Source organism: Meleagris gallopavo, chromosome 8 (genome assembly GCF_905368555.1).
Source record: "Meleagris gallopavo chromosome 8, MGAL_WU_HG_1.1, whole genome shotgun sequence".
NCBI classification, from domain to species: domain Eukaryota; kingdom Metazoa; phylum Chordata; class Aves; order Galliformes; family Phasianidae; genus Meleagris; species Meleagris gallopavo.
Genome location: NC_139411.1, coordinates 32,369,259 through 32,394,912, shown reverse-complemented (window position 1 = coordinate 32,394,912; position 25,654 = coordinate 32,369,259). Strand labels below are relative to the sequence as shown.

Genomic DNA, 25,654 nt, shown 5'->3' with positions numbered 1-25,654 from the left:
TATAGGGACCATATATAGACCATAGTGTATATGGACAATTTCTGCACACAGAAAGCACAAACAATACCCAGAGTCATTAGCCAGGAGGAAAAAATTGATATGCTTACAATTCGAACCAAGTGATAAATACACATAAATAAAAGGAAAATACTCACCACATCCCTGTGAATTATTAAAACGTTTTTTGCTCCCTACTAATTGAAAAAAAAATTAACAGGCAAAAGCTTTTTGCTTTTCCCAGTACCTGGTGGATCTCTAGCCAGGAATCTTCACTTTGTTATTTTTGCTAGCAACACTCAGAATTTAAGAGGTTTTCATTTCTTCTTAAACAAATTTTTAAGTTCAACTCTGTTTAATTAAAACTCTATAATCAAGGACAGCACAGGCTGGGACTGTCACCCTGTCCCTCATAGGACAGCACTGCCACCTGCTCAGCATCCCTCTCAGCCCCCAGGACCTTCCCCAGGTAATCAACTGCTACAGAGCTTATCTGTCACCTTCTAATTGGTGTGAAGTAACAAAAATACTCATCAAAACAAACCTCATTAGCTCAGCCTCCCCAGTACGAACTCAGCTCACAAATAAAGCTCCAGTGACGTTCATCATGAATCAAAGATTCAACGTCATCTCACAGAGAAGGAACAATGACTTTGGCAAATGACTGCGGCCCCAAAACTCCAGGGAGACACAACAGAGAGTACAAGAGGAACCGATGGAAGAACAGATCCTAAGGAGGGATCACAAGGGCAGAGGAGGGATTCAAACAACCTGAGGCACACAAACCACAAGGTTGGCAGCCCTAGAACCTGGACGGAGACAGCTGTTGAAGCTAATAGGAAACAAGTCATGAAGATGTGAGAAAGTAGCAGCAGTGGCAATGAGGGTGCAAAAGAAAGGAAGTGTGGGGAGATGCTGTAGGGAGATGCTGTAATATGGAGATACAGCTTTTAAACCCACCTTAAAGTGTCTTTTTGTATAACTTTTATAATACAACTGAAACTATTCTGCTGATGGTGATGGGGCTGGAACTAGATGGTGTATAAGGTTCCTTCCAACCCAAACCAGACGTGAATATTAAAAGCTGCAACATATTTTACAAAAAACAAAAAAACACATTGCCAGTTTTATAAAAATCACAGTAAGCACAAAATCTGTTTCTCTATTTTCAGCTTTTTCAGAGGCAGAAACACTAAGGACTTCCTGAGCAAGTGATGAGGGGACTCAGCCTCACCTCTGCTCCAGCCCCCAGCAGCACTCTGCAAGGCAGGGCCAGGCCCTCTGCACAATGCAAAACCTGCTGCTCCCCTCGACACACAGGCTTATTGAAAAGGAGCTTTCTCAGATGTAGGAGAACATTTCAACTGAGACCTTCAGATTTTAAGTGACCTTGTCTCTACCGAGTTGTATAAAGAGAAGAAACGCGGAGTAATTACCCTTCGGTTAACATTGACGTTCTCTCCTGTTGGAGTTCTCTGGAAAAAAGTGAAAAATCCTGTAGTTGTTGGCTGCAGCCCAGCGGCATCTCAGAATCTGCCCAGCCTGCTGCTGAGCCTCACCAGCACTCTGCTTCAACGAAACCTGTGCTTCTCATGCTGCAGCTCTGCAGGAGGATTCCCCCTATCAGTAATTGATTCCTCTCCCCGTTTCAGCTGTTTTTGCTGAAATGCAAACACCGAGCTCCTCAGGCACACAGAACCTCAGAGGCTCCAAACCGAAGCACTCCAGATGGCTATGGGAACACAGCACAGCTAAATCTCCAGGAGAACAATTCCGAAAGTACAAATCTCTGTGTGTTGTCCTGCAATCACCAGCTGAGCCCATGGCTGGGCTTCTCCTGCCCCACCAACCCAGCCACATCACCGGGAGGCACAGAGCTCAGCACTGACTGACACCTCCCCAATTTAAAGCACGTGCTTATCACGCTCCTTAGCTGTTGCTAAGTATCAATATTTAAAGTGCTGAACTTGATTAAAAATTTAAGGAAATCAAAATGTGGTGCTACTTTCAATGGTTTTTAATGTAGTATCCCAGAGATCATTTTTCATGAAGGACAGAGCCACTTTTATTATGCTGTATTTGAGGAGCCACACCACTGGGACTAACACTGGGACTTCACTTTGCCCCTGCTGCCAACCATACGCTCATTTAGCATCATTAGTGAGCTTCCCATATTCATGATCAGATAACCATACAATCATAGAATGGTTTGGGTTGGAAGGGACCTCAAGGATCATCAAGCTGCAACCCTCCAGCTGCAGGCAGGGCCGCCAACCTCCATATCTAATAGCAGACCAGGCTGCCCGGGGCCCCATCCAACCTGGCCTTGAACACCTCAAAGTTCTTCAATTCTTTTAAGTCCTCAAATGTGATGTGCTCCTATTAGATACTGCATTACTAAAGTGAAGTTTCCAGAAGTTTTTGGACTGAAAATGTTTTCTGCTCCTGAAACACCGCGTGCTCCTATGGCAGCTTGCATGCCTAGATATCACAAGAACACTTAAACTACTGTTTTTAAGAAATATATAGCAGATGAAGAAAGAAATGTTTAAACACATCCTGAATAGCTCTCTGTTCTTTACCTTTACCTTGTTCTGCACTATAAGGGTCAAAGACCCTGCAGAAGTTATGCATTCCCAGAGCACCAGGTGGGCTACAACATTTTCTTTTCTGCCATTTGAGTCATGCTCTTTCTTAACTTCATGGTGGCCATCAAAATTCACAGCATTAGACCTGAGTTTTCTCTTCCTTTTTTCAACGTTCTCCTCATTAAATAAGAGCAGAGAAGCTTTTAACTGCACGTATGTACTTCAAGGCGTGGGGTGCCTGTGATACCACAACCTGCTTCTTCCCATCTGCTTCCAAGCACTGGCATTACTCCTCTGCCACGCATCAAAATTACTGAGACTTTGGTGCCCACATATGGATTTCGGAGGCAGTATTACAGAGTTCATTTCTGTACAATGCAGTCAAAACACGCAGTTTTGTTTTAGACTCATGAAACCTACAGAAATGGAGCACCCAATTTACTTCAGACTGTTTGCACTGCTCACTTTTACTTCCCTCGCATAATTTTGTATGATTTTCATTTCCCATCCGTTTTATTTCAGCCTGTTTTCTCTGTTAAGCACCATGCATTAACACCGAGGTTCTATCTGGGCTTCTAATGCTAAAGGAATATGTAAAAGCACGCAAAAGCGTGTATTTTTATGCTTCATTGAAATATTGAACTATTCCGAATTTGAATCAAGAAAGCCTTACTGAGGGCTTGAGATTTTACGGTACCTTATAACATTTAATGGGTCTCCAGTTTGACAGAAAAGTTACATCAAATCCGCCTTCTAATGAAATCAATGTTGTATAAATAATATATTGCTCCACCAAAGAGCAAATATGAAGCAGATGAAAGTATTCCCATTATTTGTTACATTTGCCTTCCTTTTGTCAGTAACTTGAATTCTAAGATGGAATTCAAGCTCATTCCAGATTTCATTAGGTGCTTAAATCTGAAGCCATTTGTTTGAAAGCAATCAAAAGTATGATAGCATTTTTTTTCATATTTTTTCTTTTTAAACAGGGCAGTATTTCTCCCTTTGCCATAAAGCAGTTGGAGATAGATCCCCGCGATGTGAAAAGATAATAAAATAAACAAGACAAAACAAAATATTAGCAAACTTGGCATGAAACTCCTTTAGAAAATGTCACCCACACTTTCGGTTTCTGAAGACATCTTAATAAGAATATAATTTCGCATTTGTTCTTACTGAGCAAATCAAAGATGGTGATTCATTATTCAGATGGGCACAGAGGATTTCTGAAATGCAAAAGGAAGGCCTATAAAGGCACAAATCATCAGTAATGACGACGAGCTAAACTGCCTTTCAAATATGAACAAAATGTAGCCATTTAGGGCATCATACATCATGGTCTCCCAGACCCTCATTTATTTCCCAACCATACAGGCTGCATGATAACTCACTCGGTGCAGAATTCTGCATCTATGGAGTGCATCTTTATTAGGTAGTGGTTCAACAACTCGTACATACCACAGGAGACTATCTGATAATCTCAGGAGTTTGGAAGTGGGTCCTCTGTGTTGTCAGGGTCACGGTGGAGGCGTGACTTTGGAAACAACCAGTAACTGCCACTGTTGGACCTCTTCTGCTGTAAAAGTGGAATTTTGCATCTGCATTCTCGTGAGCTAACAGAGGCAGAGCTAATGAATGCAAGTGATGCACAGCAGATTGTATCGTGTACCCTTTGTTGTAATCTCAGCACAAGAGCATAAGATTAATGGTAGTGAAAGAACAAAGTTCAAAACTTCCTTCATGGTATTTTCTGCCAAGCTTTATTTAGGGAATTCTGCTTAGTTAGGGGTATGTTTGAGCAACCTGGTTTAGTGGGAGGTGACCCTGCCTACAGCAGGGGGTTGGAATGGATGATCCCTGAGGTCCCTTGCAGCCCAAACCATTCTGTGATTCTGTGATTTCCAATTATCAGTTTACTCTCATTTCCCCAAACATCTACACACTGGACAGGAACTTTCCTGAACTACAAACACAGTGAAAAAAAATTCTTCCACCTCAACAAATTGAGGTCCTCCTTCTTCATGTGAAGGATAAGCTAACATCCACGGCAATTTGGATTCCTAATGAGACAGCTTGCAACATGAACTCGAAATCTGAGCTGTAGATGCTAAAATCTGCTGTGCTTTTCTCCCAGTGATTTGTGCAAAGGGAAATTAAGAGGTGTCCAAATCCTGCTCATATTTATACCAAGGAAGTACAGAAATTATCATCATAGCTAACGATGTTACTCAGCACTTTTCTTCTTCTAGCACAACACCCATAAACAGCAGTTCACTTCATCAGCTATTTAATATTTCAGCTGCACACAGGTATTATGGGTACTATAATCTTAAATCCCCTTTATCTTCAAAATGTTCCTCTAAGTTAACAGATGTGCAATTACTTGTGCTTCATAGATAAAGAACCGACATAAGCACTGTCTCAGATTGAATTGTCCAAGCTCGTGGAATACAAGTTATCCCAGAGTAAGACACCCAATTAAATATCTCAAATTTTGCCAAACTAGGAGGCTCTGAGAAACCTTATTTCTTTGTCATCACAGCCATATTCTTCCTCAATGCAAAGAGCACCTCTCAGGATGGGACTGCATGAGGACCTGCTTGAAATTCCAGCCAAGTGTGCGTTCTCCTCAGCTGGAGGAGAGCAGCATATTTAATGCTCCTCCATTTTTCTTCCCCTGGCAGCTTCAAGTAAATAAATAAATAACAGGTTCAGAATAGAAAACATCACAGCTCTCATACACAGGCATGGAAGTAACAACCTCCTTCACACGAATGAAGCCTCGGTGATATGAACACACGTGCTTTCGCAAGGATGGAATGACAGCGTTGGCCCCAAAAGGCAAAATATTGTTCGTGCCTACCTGTCTCAAATCAAACAAAACTCACTCATCTTTCAACTAAAAAGAAGGCCGAAAGGTCCTGTGATAAATTAACTAATCCCAAATGATGATGTACTCTTGGTAAGCTGGCTGACGCATTTTGGAATAGCACAGCAATTAGCACCCTCTAATGAAAGTTACTTAATTTACAAGAGGCAGACAGAAACTCAAGATTTTCCAAAAAAATCCTACAAATCCAAACCAACAAAACCAAACCAACTGAAACCCACACCCCCAGGAAGTGCCAACTATCCCACTGGTGGGCTGAATCCCCTCCATCATGGGCAGCACTGCAGCTCTACAGGGACAGAACCCAGAGCACGTGGCTGATACCCTCAGCAACAGCCAGCACTACAATGTCCCACGTGAAATGGGATGACTGGGAGGAGAAACGCAGAAGGAGGTCCTTCAGGAAAGGAGCAGGCTGTGGCAGTCTCAGTCTGTGCCAGCAGCTGCTCTCCTGTCACACACTTGTGCATTTGGCACTGGATTATTTTTGTCTTTTCCCCTTCTGACAGGACTCTGAACTTCTTCCAGGATCTGGAACTCAGCATATGATGCACATTTATTCTAGGGGAAGTCCGAACACTGGCTTTAAAAATGACTTTGGTGTGGATGATCACCTTTTTCATGCTGGTGGCAGCTGAAACACCTGGCAGATAACTGAGGCTGGCCCCTCTCACTTCTCCCTGAGCTGGGTTCGAGCTCGTTTTCTCAAGGACTGACAAGAACTACATGGACTGTTTCAGAAAATCACATCTTAGCACTGCACTGCAGGTCCTGCATGTTCTAGCAGAGCATGATCATACAAAGCACCTGCTCAAAGTGCTCACAGTGAGCAGCTCTCCTGCTTCTCACCAGCCAAAACCTGTGCAGCTGGAATGAGCGCACGGAGCCTCTGCTCCAACTGCTGGCAGCCAAAAGGGCATGTGCTGAAATCTTTAAAGGCTTCTGGTCCAACCCCTGCAATGAACAGGGACAATCACAGCTCAATCAAGTGCTCAGATCTCCATCCAGCCTGACCTCGGGTGTCTGCAGGGAGGACCCTTTCCTGCAGTGGTTCTCTATCTGAGCAGAGGTACCACCAAATTCGTGCCCTACTGCTCCTAGACACAGCCTGGTCCAATGCAGGGTTTCCACCAGCACAGCCACACGTCAGGGCCCTGGGAAGCACTCACTCCTTCCTGCCAAGTGCCCGAAGAAAAAGGCAATATGTGAAGATTGGACACTCCATTAAAACAAAATGAATTTGTACTTTAAAGAATAGTAATAAATCGTCTTTTTTCCCTTTGTGCCTTTACAGTTTGAAGTCAGAACTCCCTGTGCCTCTTCAAGAATAATTTTGACACCTTTCATTATAGCACGGTCTCACTCAGCATCTTTTAAAGGCTGAAAAATTGGCAAATGGGATGATGAAGCATCTCTATTTCGCCAGCATATTTACTTCCATACACACCTACAGTGACGCGAAGCATGATAATCAGGGAATCACGTCGTTTTTCACAAAGCATGATTAATTGGAACCCGTGTACAACGTAGCAATGCTTCACACCAATAGTGCAAGCAGTATACACACACAAAGCAAACAGGAATATGAACTGCAGCTGGAAAGACCCTCCTGATTCTCACAAAATCTACCAGGAAGAAAAAAAAGTCATTCAGTTGCCTACCTTTATAAATGAGACATAGGTGTAACGCTGTGCAAGAACAACCAGCCCTGGCACAACAGCCTCTAAATCGTGGAGAAGATAATAATGCTCTTTTAACTGCTGCCTCTGTCAGAGGGCTTTCCCCTTCCAGCCGCTAAGGTTACACAGCCAAAGCATTTTCAGCCAGCAGTCCCGGTCTATGGGATGCAGGCTGCACTGCTCATGTGCCCAGCCGGTGAAAAAGTGACAGTGTCTGCTCGGGATGATCAATTCCTTCTGCCCAAACAGCATACGTATTTAAAAGGTGCTCACCACACCACTTAATTTTACCCAAGCTTATACACTGGCTACAGTCAAACCAATTGTATTTCAGCGTAAAGAAACCTGCAGAGATCTTGGAATAAAGCGTATCAGTGCTGATGAAAATAAAAACCAAAAAGCACGGTGTTGCTTGCTCTTTCAAGCAAGCTGGCACTGAAGTTCTTCCCACCTATCTCTTCAGGATAAATCTCTTTTGAGAAACCCAGAGGGATCCCAAACTGCAATCTTTGCCGTGCTATGAGCTCTGAGTCCTGTGGTGTGGCTGCAGAGCTGTAAACTTGCAGAGCTGAGGCGCAGAGGGAGGAGGGCCAGGGAGCACCGGGGCAGGTAGAGGATAAGGAGAGCAGCAGAACTGCCCTCTGCTGACTGCGTGGTGTGTTAGACCTCCCTCCGCTCCAGCCCTGAGCAGTTAAATCTTGATTTAACAGGCGAGGATTTCTGTGAATCCACCTCCACACTGATGTTTACATGACAAATGGGGCCGTAAGGATTTCTGCACCCACTGCTGGGTTCTGTCCCTGTGCAGAGATAGCAGAGCTGGCACAAATACGGCGCTACAGCAGCAGCGTGCGCTTGCTGGTGCAATGGTCTGCTCCAGTTAATTAACTCTAAAAAGATGTCCAGGACTTGAGCCAGTGCTTCTGCTGCATCGCACTGCGTGGCCGCACCGCCTCATCGGGCTCTGAGGTTCACGCTGTGCTAAAAGGAGACAAAAGCAGCACCTGGGGAACAGCAGTGCTATGGAGGTGCTCCAGAAGGGAAAGGGCTGAGTGCTGCTGCCCAGGCTGGGGGACTGCTGTGGCATCTGCTGACGGGCAGGCCTGCCTTCGTGCACCTGACCCCTTTCCTTTCAAGGCGGTTTTCTCGTGTCTCTGTTAAGGCCTCTGCAAAGCAATAGTGTGGTTTGAGGAGGAGACGGGAGTGAAGTTCTAAGAATCCTGTCGCGATTACCTTCAGCTCGTACCCCTTTTATCCGCCGTATGAAAGCACTCAGAAGCCCCCGCGCATCCTCCCAGCCCCCGAGGCCCCACGGGCACAGCGGCAGCCCCGCGTCTCCCCGGCGCTCCCTGCCGAGGAGCGCAACCACCACGGGGCACCCGGCCAACCACGGAGGCAGCGCACGCCGCTCCCAGCCCCATCCGTCACCGCCGAATCCGGCCCCAGTTACGGATTTCCGAGCGCACCCCCGTCCCCACCGCCCACCGCTCCGCTCCCTCCTCCCCGCCTCCCTCCCTCCTCCCCGTTCCGAGGTGGCTCCCCGCCGCCGGCCCGGCCCCCGGCTCCTCCCTCCCTCCATCCCTCCCTCCGGCCGCCCAGCCCCGCGCAGCCCGGCCGGGCGCACCGCGGTCCCGCTCAACAAGTTCCCCCGCCGCCGCCGCGGGCACCTGCCTGAGCGGCCCCCCTCCCCGAGCCCCGTCTCCGCAACGCAGCGCCGGGCTCCGATGAGGGCAGCGGGCGAGAGCGCGGCGGCGGCGGCTGCCTCTAGCGAGCGCTCCGGCGGCCGCAGCTGAGCGGTGCCGAGAGCCGCTCGGGGCGGGCGGAGCGCGGCCAGCCGGGGGCAGCCTGCGGCCCCAGCCGCGCTGCTTCTCGCCGCCAGCCCGCCCCGGCGCCCGGAGGGAGATGCGGCGCCCAGCGAGCGCCCAGACCCGCGCCCGGCTGTGAGGAGCACGAGGTAAGGGACCCGCCGCGGAACGGCGCCCGGCGTGGGCTGCCCCGAGCCCGGGGAGCGCTGCGGGCGCCTCGCGTCCCCGTTTCTATGGGGGAAACTTCCGAGGCTAAGCGCGGAGCTCCGCCGTTACGCAATCCGGAGCCGCCTGGCAGCCGCTGCGCGCTCTAACTTTCACGGCGGAGAAGGGAAGATGCGCGCCGTGCGTGTCCGCACCGCCGCTTTCCGCCGGGAAACAGCGGGGAGAGCCGGCGGCACGGCGCTGTGCGGGCGCGGAGCGCGGAGCCCAGCCTAGGGAGGGACGCGAGGAGCTGCCGCCGCTCCTTCGCTCGGCGCCGAGATCCCCGCGCAGCGCCCAACTTGCGGTGTGGCACTTCGGGGCAACCGGCCCCAAAACCGCCTCGCCTCAAGGCCGCCGTTCTGCGGGCGAGCAGCGCTGGGAGGCAGCTCCTCGCCCAGGAACGTGCCCTTAACGCTCCGAGCCCCTGTCACCAGCACCGCTCGATGGGAGACGGGGTGGAAGCGCAGCGGGCAGACGGGACGCCGAGCATCGAGGTCAGGAGCTCCCAGCAGCGAGGGGTGCAGGCTGCAACGGGCGGTGGGGAGGCGGCAGGGCGACGTGGAGCAGCGGGGAATGCGGAGAGCGCAGCCTGAAGCTCGCACTGCCGTCCCCCAGGGCCTGGCCCCGGGCCCCAGAGCTGCCATGGGATGTGGAGGTGGTGGAGCGCTGGGTTTGACCTTGGGGGGCTCAGCTGCTGCGGAGAGGGTTTCGCTCCTGAGGTCGGGAAGTTTGCACGGAGCTGATTTTCCTACCCCTGAGCAGCGTTATTTTTTTTCTATGAAACATTGGAAAGTAGCGAGAAAAGACAAAACGGGTCATGCCTAATAGAGAGGAGATTCATCCCTCTGCTTAAGTGTACGCTGGCGATTACTGCCCATAATCACAGTGCTGACAGCAGTGCTGTATATATCAAGGTTAAAATCTCGCTGCTGGATGAAGAACTCCTCGCTGAAATCACATGGCTGTCACCATCCGAGCCATGCGCTGCATTTAATGCAACACTGCAAACAAACACCTCTAGTAGAAACAACCGGTGTGGAGGAGAAGGAGCATATTCCCCAGGAGAGGCCGAGGGGTGTTCTACCAGCATGCCCCTGCCTTCCTCTCACTACAGCAATTCTGTTCCCCAAGTCCAAAAAGCAGGTGCAAGTTAAAAGCTGCATTTTGTTCTGGCATTACCAGCGAGCACGAGCAGCTCGGATGGAGATCTGTCAGAGCTCAGACATCACTACTTTGTCACCCACAGCCCTGCTCCATACAGTGGTGGCACAGTCCTTGGCTTCAGTGGAAATACATGATGTACACTGCTAATCTGAGTGCTCCTAATGAGCAGCTGTAAAATAAAATTACCGCCCTCGAGTTTAAGGTGCTGTTCCACTGCATTTAAAGCATAGTGCTGCCCAGAATGAGCTCACTGGAGAAGGCTGACACTAAATAAGCTTTTTTTTTTCCTCTTGGTAAGGACATCACAGTGCCCTTGATGGGAGATGTGTTCTTTAGGGCTCCATAGTTATTAATGCCGTATATATTTTAAGAGGATGCTCCAAACGTTTGTAATCTGGAGTGAAAGCAGTGCCTTTCCCCAGCCTTACCGCACACACAGAACCAAAAGGCAGCAGGGAGCAGCACCGTGGCTCAGTCACTTACCGAGGGACAGCACTGCACCCTTCCCACTAACAAAGCACACGAGCAAGTAGCTCCTAAGATCACCGCTGCGTTTCTTTCCCAGTTAACTATTTCAATGTCAGAAGTCTTTTCTGTATCACAGATGCAGAGCATCTGTAATAAATTTGGAGGCAGATGAGCAGCTAAGTTGATGCAGATGAACGTGTAAAGAGAGTCGAGCTGAGAGCCCCAGAGCCTGCACAAGCAGCAACCCAGCGTGTGAGCTGGCTCCTGGTGTGCACTACCAGGGACTGAACACTACTGGTCAGCACAACTCTTCTGCTGCCAGAGACCCACAGACGACACAGGGAGACGTTAATGTTTTGTTTATCCTGTGCTGGAGAATTTCAGAGCAACCAAACTCTGTGCTGTGGCACAGATGGGGGAGTGAGAGCTGGGGAAACCTATCAGCTTGCCAAAAGCTAAGCTGTGCTAAGTGTAAGGATACCTCTGCAAAGCAACCGAGCTGCGTATCGCACGGCAGCTCCTCGCACGGCCACAGTCAACTTGGCAGGGAGAACTTAGGATGTACAGTCACAAAATTCACAGTCCTTGGGGAAATGACACACAAAGAAAGCTTGCTTAAATCAGATATTGAAAAGGTGTTGTTTCATGCCTCGTGACAGCCACTATTTGAAGCACTGCTGAAAATCTATGCAGGATTAAAAATCACGTTAGCAACCAATCTGTACCTGTTTTACAGCACAGTGCTAACTTACATCTTGTCTATCTTTTTAGATTCAGTAGGCTTGAAGGAAATGACATAGCAAGCTTTTTAAGTAAAAAAAACCCACCTCAGTGTGGTGAATGCGGTGGGAGTTCCACATTCAGCCTTTTGGGAAGTAGAGTTTGCTTTTATTCTGCTCGGAACAATGCTGTGTAACCTATGGACGTACACAGGTGCGACTCCCTGGGTACCAACAGTCAGTCTTAAACGATTATTGACTACACAGAAGATGATCAGAGCATTCTCTTATTTTAGTGGCACATCACCGCTTTGAAGTCAATTGACTCCGAGGCTACTACTTTCAGGCAGAAAATAGGTTCTCTGCTGGATGATCCCGTCATACCTCAGAGTAGTTCAATTTGTTTGCAGATTTGCAATGCCCTCTGCCTTAAGTCACCTGCTTTCAAGTTACACACAGGAATAGCAGTCCCATAAAGATACATGTTGTAACAATAACAACGCAGTGTTGCATCAGCTGCTTTTGATGTCCTCCTCTTTACCTACTTTTTTTCCTATCAGTGGCAAAAGGGCATGGGCTCATTTTAGTCCAGCAATAATTATTGCAGCCAAATCCAAGATTTAAATAGAGAAGCATAGAAGGGAATACGGGCCATTTTCACTGCCTGAACAACACGGGATGAATGTAAAAGCCCTGGCTCTGGAGGCCTCCAAGTCCTGCAGCACTTGGATGCAGATCTGAACTTCTTAAACTCTCATTACAAGAGGAAATTCTTGTCCTAACGAGGAGGTACTGAGGTTCCACCACATGCCCAGCTCCCAAATCTGGGCAGTTTGCTGGCAATGGCCTCAAACTCAGCCCACGCTGCGTTAAACATCTCTGTAATGCCACCTCGATCTGCATCTCTGATGCTGCAGCCACCAAAACTGAGCTGAAGCAGCCCATCTGTAACCAGTTACATGCTGTCAGGGATTTGACTGTATGGCTTAGAGTGGACAAGCTGTATATGAAATGAGCCTTTGGTATTCACTGTCAATACAGGAGTCCTGAATAAAGCTACTCCTGCAGAGCCACTCCAGCGTGGTTCCTAAAATCCTCTCCCAACAAACTCTAGTTTCATTGAACGAGTCAGAAAAAACTGCAGTCAGATGGTGGATCCAAGAACACAAATGCACATAACTTCTGCAACCAATTTACCAAAGACCTGAAGTCTTTTTCCTCTGTGTGCATTTACTTCCATTTGCCCTGGTGCAGTGATTCCTTATTATTGGTACTGAAGTTCTATGGACCGAATCCCAGCTTGAACTCATGTTCCCACTATCCATGGGGAAGAGAAGCAAGCAGCTCCTGTAATTTCTGCCCATCCATGCACGCCGTGGCACATTTGTTATAAAACTAAACAGCTTTACCAACAAAAGCAAAGGCAGGTGAGCCTGTATGGTGTGGAGAGAGGAAGAGTCAGCAGAGCACAGAGCTGCCACCAAAGCGCAGCAGTGAGGAGCGCTCACACCTGAGCTGCTCTTGATGGAGTCCATGAGGTCAGAGCTCCAACCCAACCAAGCCCCCCATGTTTGAACCATGGTGTGACTTAAAAAATATTAAAAAAAGAGCCTCTATCCTGCTTAATATAAAACTATGTAAGCAGGTTTGTAGCTTCAGGACTGCGTTGTAAAGTTAGAATGTGGAAAGTGGTTTGGGGCTTGTTAGCTTCTGCTCTCCCTGGGAAAAGATGGAAGAAGAGAGAATTCAATCAAATCAATAGCATTTGTGATTTATATGTAAATAAGAAACATTTACAGCAAGCCCAGTCTCCTTCAAATCATTAGTAATTGGTTGTTCGTGCCCCTTTTGTTGTTACATTCATTATTCTTTTCTGCAAATACAGTCAGATATGAGGAGAGAGCTGCAAGTAAAGACATTTGAGTTGTGGATCACTTTAATACATTTTTGTGTATCGAGGCCACCAGGAAATAAAATACTGCAGTATCTCTGAGAGCTGACAAAGGAACAGACAAAACATCCCAATGCTGAAGAAAGTAATTCAGCAAGAAATTATGCTTGAACTGCCTGTTAACACCAAGAACACTGATCCCTTCTATAAGCTGGGCCTAAGTTGCTCCATTCAAGGTGAATCTGTGTCTTTTAGCAGTCCTGCGCGAGCCGGTGAGAAAAATGTGTTACATTCCTGCATTCACACTTTGTGTGAGTATAAAAACACACAAAGCCCCGATAAAAATGATGCAAATTATCTGACTAGCAGGCAATTCTGGTGCCTAGAGCGTTATTCAGGCAATTCCGATTAATAATAGGGGACTTCACAGCCACAATCCCACATTCCAGATAAGCAGAGTATATAACTCAAGCTGACAAAGGGGCCATATAAATATCCCTAAGAGGATCTTTAATTATTATTTTAATGCACTTCCTAATCGTCCGTGCCACAAATAACCCATCCTACAACACCAGAATGTTTTGAAAGCTCTTCCTCCACGTTGTCTCACAGGTTCATGAAGCCTGGAGGCAATTTACATCCCCACACCATCCACGCCTGCTCACATTGCTTTCCCCTTCATTCTCCACCCAGTTCTCCCCATATTGAACTCAAATCAGTTTTTCTTGTGATCTGGAACACCTGTGCTGCCCACAGGCTCCACTCGTTCCACATTCCTCATGTGTGATGAGAATTTGAGACTCTGGGATTTGAGATTTGGGGCTTTTGCAATTCACGTTCAAATTTAACACAGCTTCACCTCACATCAGAGTTGAGCTCTTCCCTCAAGTTATTTCAGAAACATTGTAGAACCAGCTTTGACGAAAGAAAATTTACACAGCACAGCAATTAAGTGTCACTCTTCAGGTAGCCAGTGTTCATTTTCACACCCTCCTTTCCTGCTGCAGAAGTCAGACTGATTTGTGTCCCTCTCTCCTTTCCCACCGTCAGCACACTCAGCTCTAACTGCACGCTAACAATTTACAGCTACAGCAAAGCCAGAACCAGAACCTGCTTGAAACTAAAAGCTGCTCACAAGTGTCCTGCTCGAGAAGGTGAAAATTACATGGCATGTATTTCCCAGTGACAGCACTGGAGTGCAAGTACAAATCTCCTAGACTGATGTTATTCATCAATTAACACCCTGATAACGATGTCAGGTTTTAGCCCTAAATTACCCAACATCCTCCAGCCCCGCTTCACACCCTCCTTACACTTATCTGCATGTAACCATAATCCAGCCAGAAAGAGCTGGCAGTGTTCTGATGCCTTGCAACTGCTGACCTCTGTCTATCATCTCCCATTCGGAGCAGGCTGGAGCACAGCCTACACAACCGATTTGCCCTGCAGTGAGGTTCCCATCGCGTGGCACCCAACCCTCATCCTGCAGAAGGGAGGACGTAAGGCTCAAGAATGGAGCTGGAATCTGCTTCTCTCTTTCCATCTTTATCTGCCCAACAACATTTGAAAAGCTGGGATGAGAAAAGACAAACTGTATTTGGTGTCGATGCATGCAGCCGAGGATTTCCCAGTGCCCTGGGCCCAGATGGCTCTCTCTGGAGGTCTGACCATTTGGCAAACCCGTGGGCTGAGGCTGAGGAACAGAACTGCTTTTTCCTGTCATCATTTGATGCATTTTATCTTCTTTTTTTCCCTCTGAACACCCACAAAAACTACCGATGTTTACTGAGAACAATTAAAGGTTTGTATTAAACAATAATGCAGATAAGGAACTGTCCTTAAGTTCCTATTTTAACAGCTTGCTGCTTAAATTATTGAACAGAAACTGCCATAGAAATGAAAAAGCCTTGCAGTGAGAGCACACTGGCTTTTGGACTGCTGGAAGACAGTACAGTATAAGCAGAACTATTTGCAATTCTCCTAGCAACACATCCTCAGCAACATCCTTGTACTACGAATATCAGCTGTAATGCTGAAAGAGTCACACAGATTTACATGGCAAAATAATGCTAATAAACCTTTCCCAGATTTTTATAGTAGCAATAGCTGCATAATACATAAAGAAAAATAAGCATAATTCTTGTAATAGCACTGTTATTCTTTCCAGTACAGTAAATTCTAGCAAATGTTTGATATTGTAACAACTCTATGAATGCTGTGAATTGACAGGGAATATCTTTTGACATTGAATTTGTTCCAATATGAAGTAAATAGTTATTAACTAAAACCACAGGGGTCTGTATTATGTAAGTGCAAATCTATTAGCATTAATATTCACTGCACAAACATCTTAGGGGAAAATCCTGTACATCTTATTGTACAGGATTTTATCACCATGGACGGATAACTCGATCTTATGCATGTAACAATATAGGAAGCATCAAAAACTAAGAATTATTAATAAAACTGTCCTCAGACCACATAGCAGACATCAAAGTTGTAGAAAATAACCAACATCAGTTTGTGCATTCAGAGAAACTGTTTTGTCAGGAAATTTTAAGTAGTTTATCCTGCTGCATGTAACTTTTCTATCTGAAATTCCACAGGCTTCTTATACCATATATTTTATTTGTAGCCACTTAGCTATAAAACAAAAGCTCACAAGAGCATTTAAAGGCATTTACAGTCCATTTCAGCTATGAGGTAGGATATTATTTTTATACAACATTCGTACAGAGCCTACCAGTGGGTGGGAGAAAAAAAAGGGAAAATCAAATGCCACGTGGTCCCACTTACACCAAAGGAAGACTTTCAAGGCAATTAAGAAGCAGTCTCATGTCATCACTGAAACGAGATGATCGATAGATACAACAGTTCAGTTGGAACAGACCTGCAAAAATCAGAGTCCATCTGCCTGCTTGTTTCTGGAGATTGTGCTAACAGCCAGCACAACGCTACCAAAGGTCTCTCATCAATAATGTAGGTAGACAATCTCAACAATCTCTGGACCACAGAGTGAAAAACCCGAGTTAGGCAATTGGTGGTAATGCTCTGTAATTCACTGAAGTGGTACAAACTTCTCAAAACAGGAAGATTATCAGGCTACGGCAATTTGCCCTCTGCTTGATAAAATACAGAATCTATGAACGCAGCAAGAAGAATGAATTCAGCACTGAGCAATGACTAAGGAAGTTCAAGAGAGAAAATTCAAGTTCAGTGCTTAAGGGGTTCAGAACAGAGTTTAAAAAAAAAATATTAGTTTGACATTTACCAGCACTGCTAACTCTATTATTCTACATGAACAATTCTGATAAAAGGAAGACAGACTGCTCTACCACGTCAGTTTTCTATGTCATAAGGCGTAGTGGTTTTTTCCCTAATAGCCATCTGTACTTTTTAAACCACAAAAATGGGTCAGGCCTTAAATGTATCTGCAAGTCATATTTCATCCTCATACCTGCGTATTAAACCTCTGTAAAAATTGTAACGTGGAAAAAGTTTCTCAAACAGCTACTAATTAATAAATGGCTAAGATGATTAGTATTTCCCAATACATTTCTTCCTTATCAGTCCAGTTTTGCTCATTGGAATTCACTCATTTAGCATTCAGGTCACTGTCATATTATTTGTTAAGTTTGCATCGTAACAACATGGTTGGTTAATAACAGTGGATTCCTTTGAAAAGAGTGAAAATGCTCCTAAAATAGGTGAAAGTCGTAATGTGTGACAGTGGGAGAAATAAAAACATACCATCAGAGGTAGCCTATTAAACTCAAAATTACGAAAAATATTCTGATTACCTGTACAGTATCTTGCTATCACTGGTCTACACAATGGTACATTTAGAATCTACCAAGAAAATAGGCTTCCATCTGGTATTACAGTCACAGGCAGTCAATCACAGTTTCTTTCTAATGCCCATTTTAATGATGGAAATAGATTAGAGACCATGCGTATACTTAAAAGACAACTTACAAAATCATTTTTGAAAAACAAATATATATTATTAAGTTGTATGATGATGCATAAAGACAGCATGCAAGGCAGGATTTCTCATGAGAAAGTACAGCCTTCAGAAGCCAGAACGAGCTGCATATCACCAATCACCTTTCCTATACACAGTAAAGTCCAATCATTTGCAATCCCTTTCTTTAATCTATTAAATACATCCACAGACACCTTTGTGCTGTTCTGCTGTGGACAGAAGTTTACAGCTGCATCTCCAGTGCCTTCACGGGGCCTGAAAACACACAGATTGGCATCTCTGCTTATCAGCTGCATTTAGAAATTGGGAAGTTTAAGTCCACACTGTTTATTAATACATACTGCTGGGAACCCACTGCGCCACATAACTTGAGGAGGAAATCTAGGCAGTGTCTCTACGTGAAGGGTAGAAAGGGAGGCATTTATTTAGCTGAACAAAGAAGGTGGTTTCCATGACCTACCCTGAAGATTTTGTGCAAACTTAAGGATTCTCTGTGTACCATTTTATTACTATCATTTAATAGTTTACTTCCATTTTCAAACATAAGGGAACCCTGCTTAGGTGTAATCAGCCAGGAATTTATAAACAAATCCAGGCTAAAAACTGAAAAATAAGCTCTGTGATTATTAAATATTTTGCTTTGCAAATTGTGTCACACAATCAGGGTTTGTTTAGAGTAAGTATAGACAAATAGTATAATGTGTTATCTCTTCTGGCATCTGCAACTGGAATGCAAATCCAAAGCTTTTCTGAGCCTGGTGAGAGTCAGCCATCGACTCTGCCATACTTACACAGATTCTGAATCTCCATCTCAGTAGTTTCCCAACGTAACCAAAAAAACAATGCACCTTGTAGCACATTTTACAATTGCCCATTTTCCATATACCAGCCTTTCCTTGTACTCCAGCATACACCATGTCGAGTAACAAGCAGTAGAATTACAGATAAGGAGGAGGAAAGGAAACAAATGATACTGAGATTTCCTTTTCCCATTTACCAGACCAGGTCCAGATCTGGTCAGGTCAACATGCCTATGACATGTTCCTGTTCCCCATGAAATCAACATGAATTTTGGTACTGTGTTTAGTGGAAAGAAGGTAGACCTCCAGCACTGTGTGATCACAAATACAAGTGGGATGATTAAACGTGACTCCCTAAAAAGTACATTTTATTGTCTAAGTAAACCAAGATTGAGGCCAACACTTTGTCCAAAACATCAGTGAAACAAAACTAAGTATTATATAAACATTTGTGTGTTAAATAACCAACTCAAAATCAACTCTTTGCTCAGCCGTTTTGCTTGCCAATGTGCACATACAGTTCACCTTGGAGACAGACATAGAACTGAGCAAAAATGTAGTTCTTTTGGTTGCTGTAATTCTTAGTCACAGATATTGATGAAATTATTAGTCCAAGATACTAGAGCTCTAGATTAGCTAAATCAATCAGGCCTGTGCTACTGAGAAAGAGAAACAAGCATTTTGAAGAGTCAATTATTGGCTGTTGAAGGCATGCTTAAAATGAACTGCAGCACGAATAGAGTGCCCTGTTTATCTATTTCTATTCTGTAGAATATCACCAGACTCCTGGTTTTGTCTGGGTTAGAGACTCCATTAATTCTGCCTGGTAAGTCATCCCAAACAGACCCAGGGATCCACCAAGATGAAGGGGTACAATAGTCTCCCAAATAATCTCCAAATAGTCTCCCAAATAATCCTAAAATGGAGACAGTTTGGATGTGTACTAATAAAATACCAAGCCAGTACTTTACAATAAATTGTGTGTTATTTTACAGTAGGATCCACTAGCAAAGTGCCAGCAAACCCACTACTCCAGGAATGCTGATTACTTTAAGGTATCTTAAGTGATGTCTGCTGTAAGCGACTTCCAGATCTAACAACAATTTTTGTAAGCTTCTTTTACAGGTAAAAACGTGTCCTCTTTTCAGTCATAATTCTTCTACTTCATATGTATTTCACATCTTTCTACTACATCATACTTTGTAAAATATCTTAACAGTGCAAAAAGTCACCAAACAACTACTGGATACAGTGGTTCTTGAATTTCTGTTATTCATTTTGGGGGCAAATTCACTGATTTACCAGATCTAGGAGAGTTACGGAGGAGGACTTGCTTCCAATAGTTCTATGTTTATGAAATTGCAGTTTTTCCTTTAACACCAGCTTTTACAACACAGCTACAACAGCACAATGGCAGGCCGATGGCTATACAGCTGTATATTTATTAAGCACTTCAATATTCAGTAAAGAATTCTAAACTCCCACCTTTAGGTAGACAGGTGGACATATTTCTACCATCACTACCTTTGGAAGATTTGAACCAATGGGATTCTGTATACAGAATCAAATGGGGGTATAACTTCAAACATTAATGTAATAACTTCTGCAAACATAATATAATTAAGAGACCCCTAAACACTTAGTATAGGATACTAACATTCTACATACAGCACAACTGTACGCTTAAGCTGGAACAAAAAATTCCTGATATTCCTATGTAGTTCACTTTTTTCCTGCAAAAATGTCTCCATCTTTGTATATCATTTATTGCAGGCACAGGGATAGCTGACCTTACACTCAGATACCCCGGCACAACGTAAGAGATCACGGTGACACCATATTCAGCTTCAGTTTCATCTTCAGGCCTCCCTCCAGTAGTTCCACTCTACAATCCCGTAACAGGAGGGGCTTGGTCACGCTGGTATCATGTATTATGCTTACACATATGTATGTATTTGGTTTGAAAACTCACATATAGCAATCTAAGATCCCATTATTTAAATGGCTACCTTCTGAATTTTCTCCCTTTTTGTTCTCTTTAAGGACTTTCTTCTGCCTCACGCAGATTCAGACAGAAACCTACCCTTAAAAGAAGCACTTCTCACTCACTGCTACCTGAATGTGACAAATTAGGTAGAAAAAAGCAAACCACATAGAATACCTCTTGTTTGCAAACAGCTTGAACTGGGGGAGCAAAATGATGATAAATGTTTAATGACACGTTTGCTGGAAACTTTTGCAGGCAATCAGATAACCCAGAAGCCCAACCTTGCAGTATGCAGGTTGTCTGCCATGCGTTCTTGAGTGTCTTAGTAACTCCTAGGGTTACAATTACTTTAAAACAAACAAAAAAAGAAACCATCAACATTCAATTTACCATTGAAAATGGCATCTCTATTATGTTTTCTTAAATTAAATCTAATATAGCCTAGTCATAAGGATTCACTCGAGAGCTAATTTTGTAAAGCACACCCCATTGTGGCAATTAACTCTTCAAGTTGAAGAATTTTAATCAAAAGCTTATTTCAGATATACCATACCTGAAAGTCCCTATACTCATTTTATATTTTAGTCTGGGTCCCTCCGAAGGCACATCAGTGTTGAAATAGGAGATATGTGCAGAATACCTGGATTAAGTAAGAATTTGCTAATTCAGTAAATTTCAGCATTAGGGAGGAATTTGTGCAATAGGAGACTAAAAATGACAACTTCAAATGAAGTGTAAAAATGAGGTCTTAACCATCCAGTTACTACAGATCCCACATGATCTGTGCAGAGATAGAGTTGTTGGGGTTTCTTTGCTCTGTGCTGCGTTAAGCAGTTGACATCTTTTCATCCTTGAGGAGGTGCTCATATTTCAATAGAAGATTAAGTCATTGCTGTGACTCATCACAGGGTTTTTTGTTGTTTTTTTTTTTTTCTTATTTTTTAGTGCTTTAGGATCTTTGGGGATAAGAAGGTCTGTTACAAAGGTATATTAGTGCTTCTAGTTAAAGTGGGTTGTTTGGCATTTGGAGCAAAATTAATTTACACACTGCTGACTTCTTCCAACAATTTCCTGAGATCATAAAGTTTACGCATGCAGCAATACCAACCGCTTGCTGATAATTCATCTACACCCGGACTGTAGGTTTAGCTATGAGGTAGACTTAAAGAAAATCCAGATAGTGACAACTGGAATGAGAAATTAAAGAACCCTCTCTCAAAGATGCAGATGTATTACACAGAGGAACCGAGAACAACTCACCTTGTAAGCGAGCATACTGTAAAAAGCAATGCCAGTTCAACACTTCTAGCAAACGACCAACATCTAATGTGAAAACTTGTGACTTAATTAAGGGAATGGAGCTAAAAGGGTTGAGGGTACCAGTCATTTCAGTCAGAACACGGGGACACAGCTCACATCTTGCAAGCTTTGGGAGTAACTGCTATTTCTGTTGTAACACAAGGCTTTTCTTTTCAAACTGTTTTTAATGCAGGCAACATGGTGAGTAAGGAGCCCAGCAAATGCTTACTCACCACCTCGGAAAGCGAAGTTGAGCCCGCAGCTTCGCTCGCTTTGGAGATGAAATATGCACTGGATCCCAACCGGCAGATAAAGAAACGCAACAAAGCCCTGCAGGTGAGATTTAAGGATATCTGCGAGGCCCAGAACGAGCAGCGGGACAAGCAGCTCTCCACCACCCAGGATACAGACAAAAGAGAAGCCAAGCCCGTTTCCTACAAAACGGCGTATCGCAAATACATGACGGTGCCTGCCCGGAGGTCCATCCCCAACGTCACCAAGAGCACAGGAGTTCAGACATCCCCCGATCTCAAGAAGTGTTACCAGACCTTTCCTTTGGACCGGAAAAAAGGGAATATCATTAAAAGCGCTCGGCTGTCGACACCTTTAAGAGTGAAAACAACGGCTTCCTGATAGATATTAAGGAGAAGGACAGCAGGAGCTCGGAGGACGGCAGTCAGTGGGGCAAGAAGGCCGGCAGCCTGCAGACGGCCGAGTTCATCTCCCACGTGGGCGAGCGGGCGAGCACAGGGCCCGGCGCAGCCTGGACCTGGCAGAGCGCTGAGCTGCACGGCTGCAGCCTCCTCAACGCGGCCGAGCCCGGCAAGGGCAAGCCGGGAGCCGAGGAGCCGGGCCAGCCCCTCCACGGGAGGGTGTTTAAGACAGAAGTGGCCACCGTCTACCTGCCGGCAGGCGGCCCGGACGCCTCGCAGCCCGAGCCCGACTGGTCGCTGTGCCCGGCGGGCGAGGAGGACAAAAAGAGGACCGTGCATCTGAATGGCGTGCAGGCCCAGGCGGGAGATGCGGCCGCCTGCCCGTCGCAGGCGCAGTGCCGGGCCAGCGAATGTAGCGAGCGGGGCCTGCAGGTGAACGCGGCGCCCATGGAGGCTGCGCAGCCCTGCCAGGCTGCCGTCGCCCTGAGCGAGGAATGCCAACAAATCGTGCCTCACACGGAAGTTGTGGACTTGAAAGCGCAGCTTCAGATGATGGAAAATTTGATCAGCTCGAGTCAGGAAACCATCAAAGTGTTGTTGGGTGTCATACAGGAGCTAGAGAAAGGAGAAGCTCACAGAGAAGGGTGAGTACAAACTGGTTTAAATGCTTTCTCCTGTATGTGCTGTGGTAGATTTTGCTTATGTTGGTTCCCATCAGCAGTCCCGTGCCCCTCTGCATAGCGCCAAGTTCTGCCTCCTATCACTGAGCTGTACATGCTGGGAGTCCTAGAGAGCCTGCCGGCTGCACGAGCAGATTTGCTATCTGCACATCACAGCAGAACGTCCTTAGGTAGTCATGTAGGGAAAGCCTTACACTGTATCTCTGCTGCTCAAAATACATGGGGATGTAATGAGCTGAGGCCCAGATTGGCACCGAGCTCCTGCACAGCTTTCTCACGAGCTCGGAAGCAGCCCCTCCTAAGCCAGGATTTAAGGCAGCAACCTGACATGGCATGAGGAACAGAGGGAGAATCCTCACTTTGTAAGAACTTAACAGACAGGGGAGAGTATTATAACTCCTGATACAATTCCATTAATAGCATATGAATCCTGTTTGCTTTGCTTTCACTTTCTGAAATGTTTAAGAGAACGGAATAAGAAGTTGGAGTATCAAGTCTTTGTAGCATTCGTACTTTTCTATACATGATAAATTCTTAAGGACAAAAAAAAAAGTTCTGTTCACCCCAACTTATGTAACTGCCATCAACTCTGAATGCATCACAAGCACTGGTTCCTGAAACACAATGCAGTCCTTACTGAGAGCTCAGCCTGTCTCTTGCATTCTCTAAAACATTTTTCAGACTTAGCTGCTAATACTTATTCAGCAAATACATTCAGAATGTGCGTGCACTGTTAAGTTATGATTTCTCAGAAGAAATCTGGATTTTAAAATCAGAAACCAGTGGATCTTGCTCCTTAAGGCAGTATGTCCTTAAATTTCAGTCAAAAACATATATCTTAGATTTGTAATTTAATTCTTCCTCTAGGAGTTTGGAAAGTATCTGGTTAGCAATAAGTATTGAGAAAGATAATCTTAGCTGTTGGACAAATTCTTTAACACCACCTTAGCATTTTTAGCTTGTTCTAGAGCTAGTCATAGTGCTTTGAAAATATTGCGTCAGTTCCCAGATCTTTGGGCTGGGAACCTTCTTGCTCCAGCTGAAAGCAACATACGGATTTTTATTTTTTTCATAGTTATTCTGAAAAAATATTCCTCTGGCTTTATTAACTTACAAAACTAAACAGGAATCAGAAAGAAGTGATGATCCTTGAGGTCTGTTCCAACCCAAGCCATTCTGTGATTCTGTGACATGATGCTTGTTAAATCACAAGACACAGAAAAATATTTCTCAGTCATAACTCATAATCTGATCATTTTGAACCTGCAAGTATGAAACACACACACCTACCACAAAGTGACCTGCTATAAATAAGTGTTCCCTCCATACACCTACATGTCATTTTTTTGTTTTCCCAACGATACTAGAAAGCGCATCCCACAAATACTTATTTTTAATTTTACAGCTGACCCATTTCATGTACCCAGCATTTGAATGGCATTCATGCCCTCAGCACAAAAGAGGTCTTGCTCAAACTAAAATGGTTGCTAATATCTTCAAATCGTCCCTCTGAAGCTGCTAACCAGACAAAGCTGTAGCCTATATTGGCTCTAAAACAGTGGGACTACCTGTGAATTCCAGTTCTTCACAAGACTGTACTGCCTCTTATATACAGATATCAGTGTAAGAGTCTACAAGGCTGTATTAGATTTGATCAAAAAGCCTATTTAGTAGCACTCTTCTACTTTTTCCCCATAGGTTATGTGGCAATGGTGAAACGGTCCTTCTCCACCACCCAAAGATACATCACGTTTTGAACTCATTTCTGGTGTGTGAAAGAGGCAATTAAGATGTTTTACTGATTCTTTGATGTTAACTGCAAAATCATAACCAGTGGCAGTTACACCAGCACTGCAGGTTAATTATAAAAACTAGAGGCAAAATATCTACAAATCAAAGTAAGCCTTCAGATGAAGGTTTGTTTTAAATACAAGGGCATTGAAATGCCTCAAAACTTAGAATGAGCAGCAAAGCTCTTCCAGCTCCCCATGCACATGCCCTGGGCTTGTCCCAGATGTGCCTCCTCATGGCCAGACACGAAGGATGTGGGGATGGTGATGGAGGAAAGGAGAGAGATGCATACTTGTACATTTTCTCCTGCTTTAGGAATCCCTGTATTCTGGATTCATTTAACTTCTTAGCACCTGGGAGATATACAAGGAGATGCAAAAAGGAGCCCAGCACTATACCTGGGATGCTTCTGTTCTCTACTGACTGTATTCCAGAGCTGGAAGAACCGTCTGTTCTCATGCAAAGCACTGGTGCATTATTAACTGAAAGCGTATCTTTACCCTTATTTCCCTCAAATTAGGCAACCATTTCAATAAAAGCTACTCTGCCCTTTTTTTCCAATAATTCTTGTCCATTACCGCATTCATTTTGACAACATTTTGCCACCAAGACCAACCGCTGTGTACACAAACCATCACGTATCTTCTCAATTTCAGGGTGTTGACATTTCTTCCTTTAACAGCCCCTGACTCCTGTTAGGTCAGTTTATAACAAGAAAATGAAAGAATTACTACAGCTTCATCTCTGCTTCCCTGGCAGACATATACAAGTCTGCCAGGAACTAAAACAAAAAGCAGTGTTCTGTGTTTATGGCAGTCTATTGGATTTCTTATGTATATTAAATACCTTACAACAAACAGCAAGAAACACATACAAATAATGCACTGCAGACCAAAAAGAAAGGAAAAAAAAAAAAAAAAGGAAAAAAAATATAGAGTATATAGTTAACTTTCTCAATCAGATTTTTCTCCCTTCAAGAAAATCAGTGTTCTTTAAGTGCTTGCTGTGCCATGGGACTGGTGCTCACTAGATTCATTTTCACTAATATGCTGTA

The 25,654-nt window shown here is 44.7% G+C and overlaps 2 protein-coding genes across 3 annotated transcripts in view; one reads left to right on the top strand and one right to left on the bottom strand.

The window, feature by feature from the left end:
• The window catches only part of DOCK1 (dedicator of cytokinesis 1), a 274,016-nt gene that overhangs the window by 132,514 nt on the left and 115,848 nt on the right, over positions 1–25,654 (bottom strand). The gene's annotated exons all lie outside the window — the stretch shown is intronic.
• The window catches only part of INSYN2A (inhibitory synaptic factor 2A), a 31,819-nt gene continuing 26,387 nt past the window's right edge, over positions 20,223–25,654 (top strand). Inside the window, 3 exon segments of the mRNA XM_085229835.1 lie at positions 20,223–20,323; positions 21,670–22,062; positions 22,065–22,773. Of these exon segments, the coding sequence (XP_085085961.1) occupies positions 21,675–22,062; positions 22,065–22,773 (1,097 nt within the window). The 5' untranslated portion in view covers positions 20,223–20,323; positions 21,670–21,674.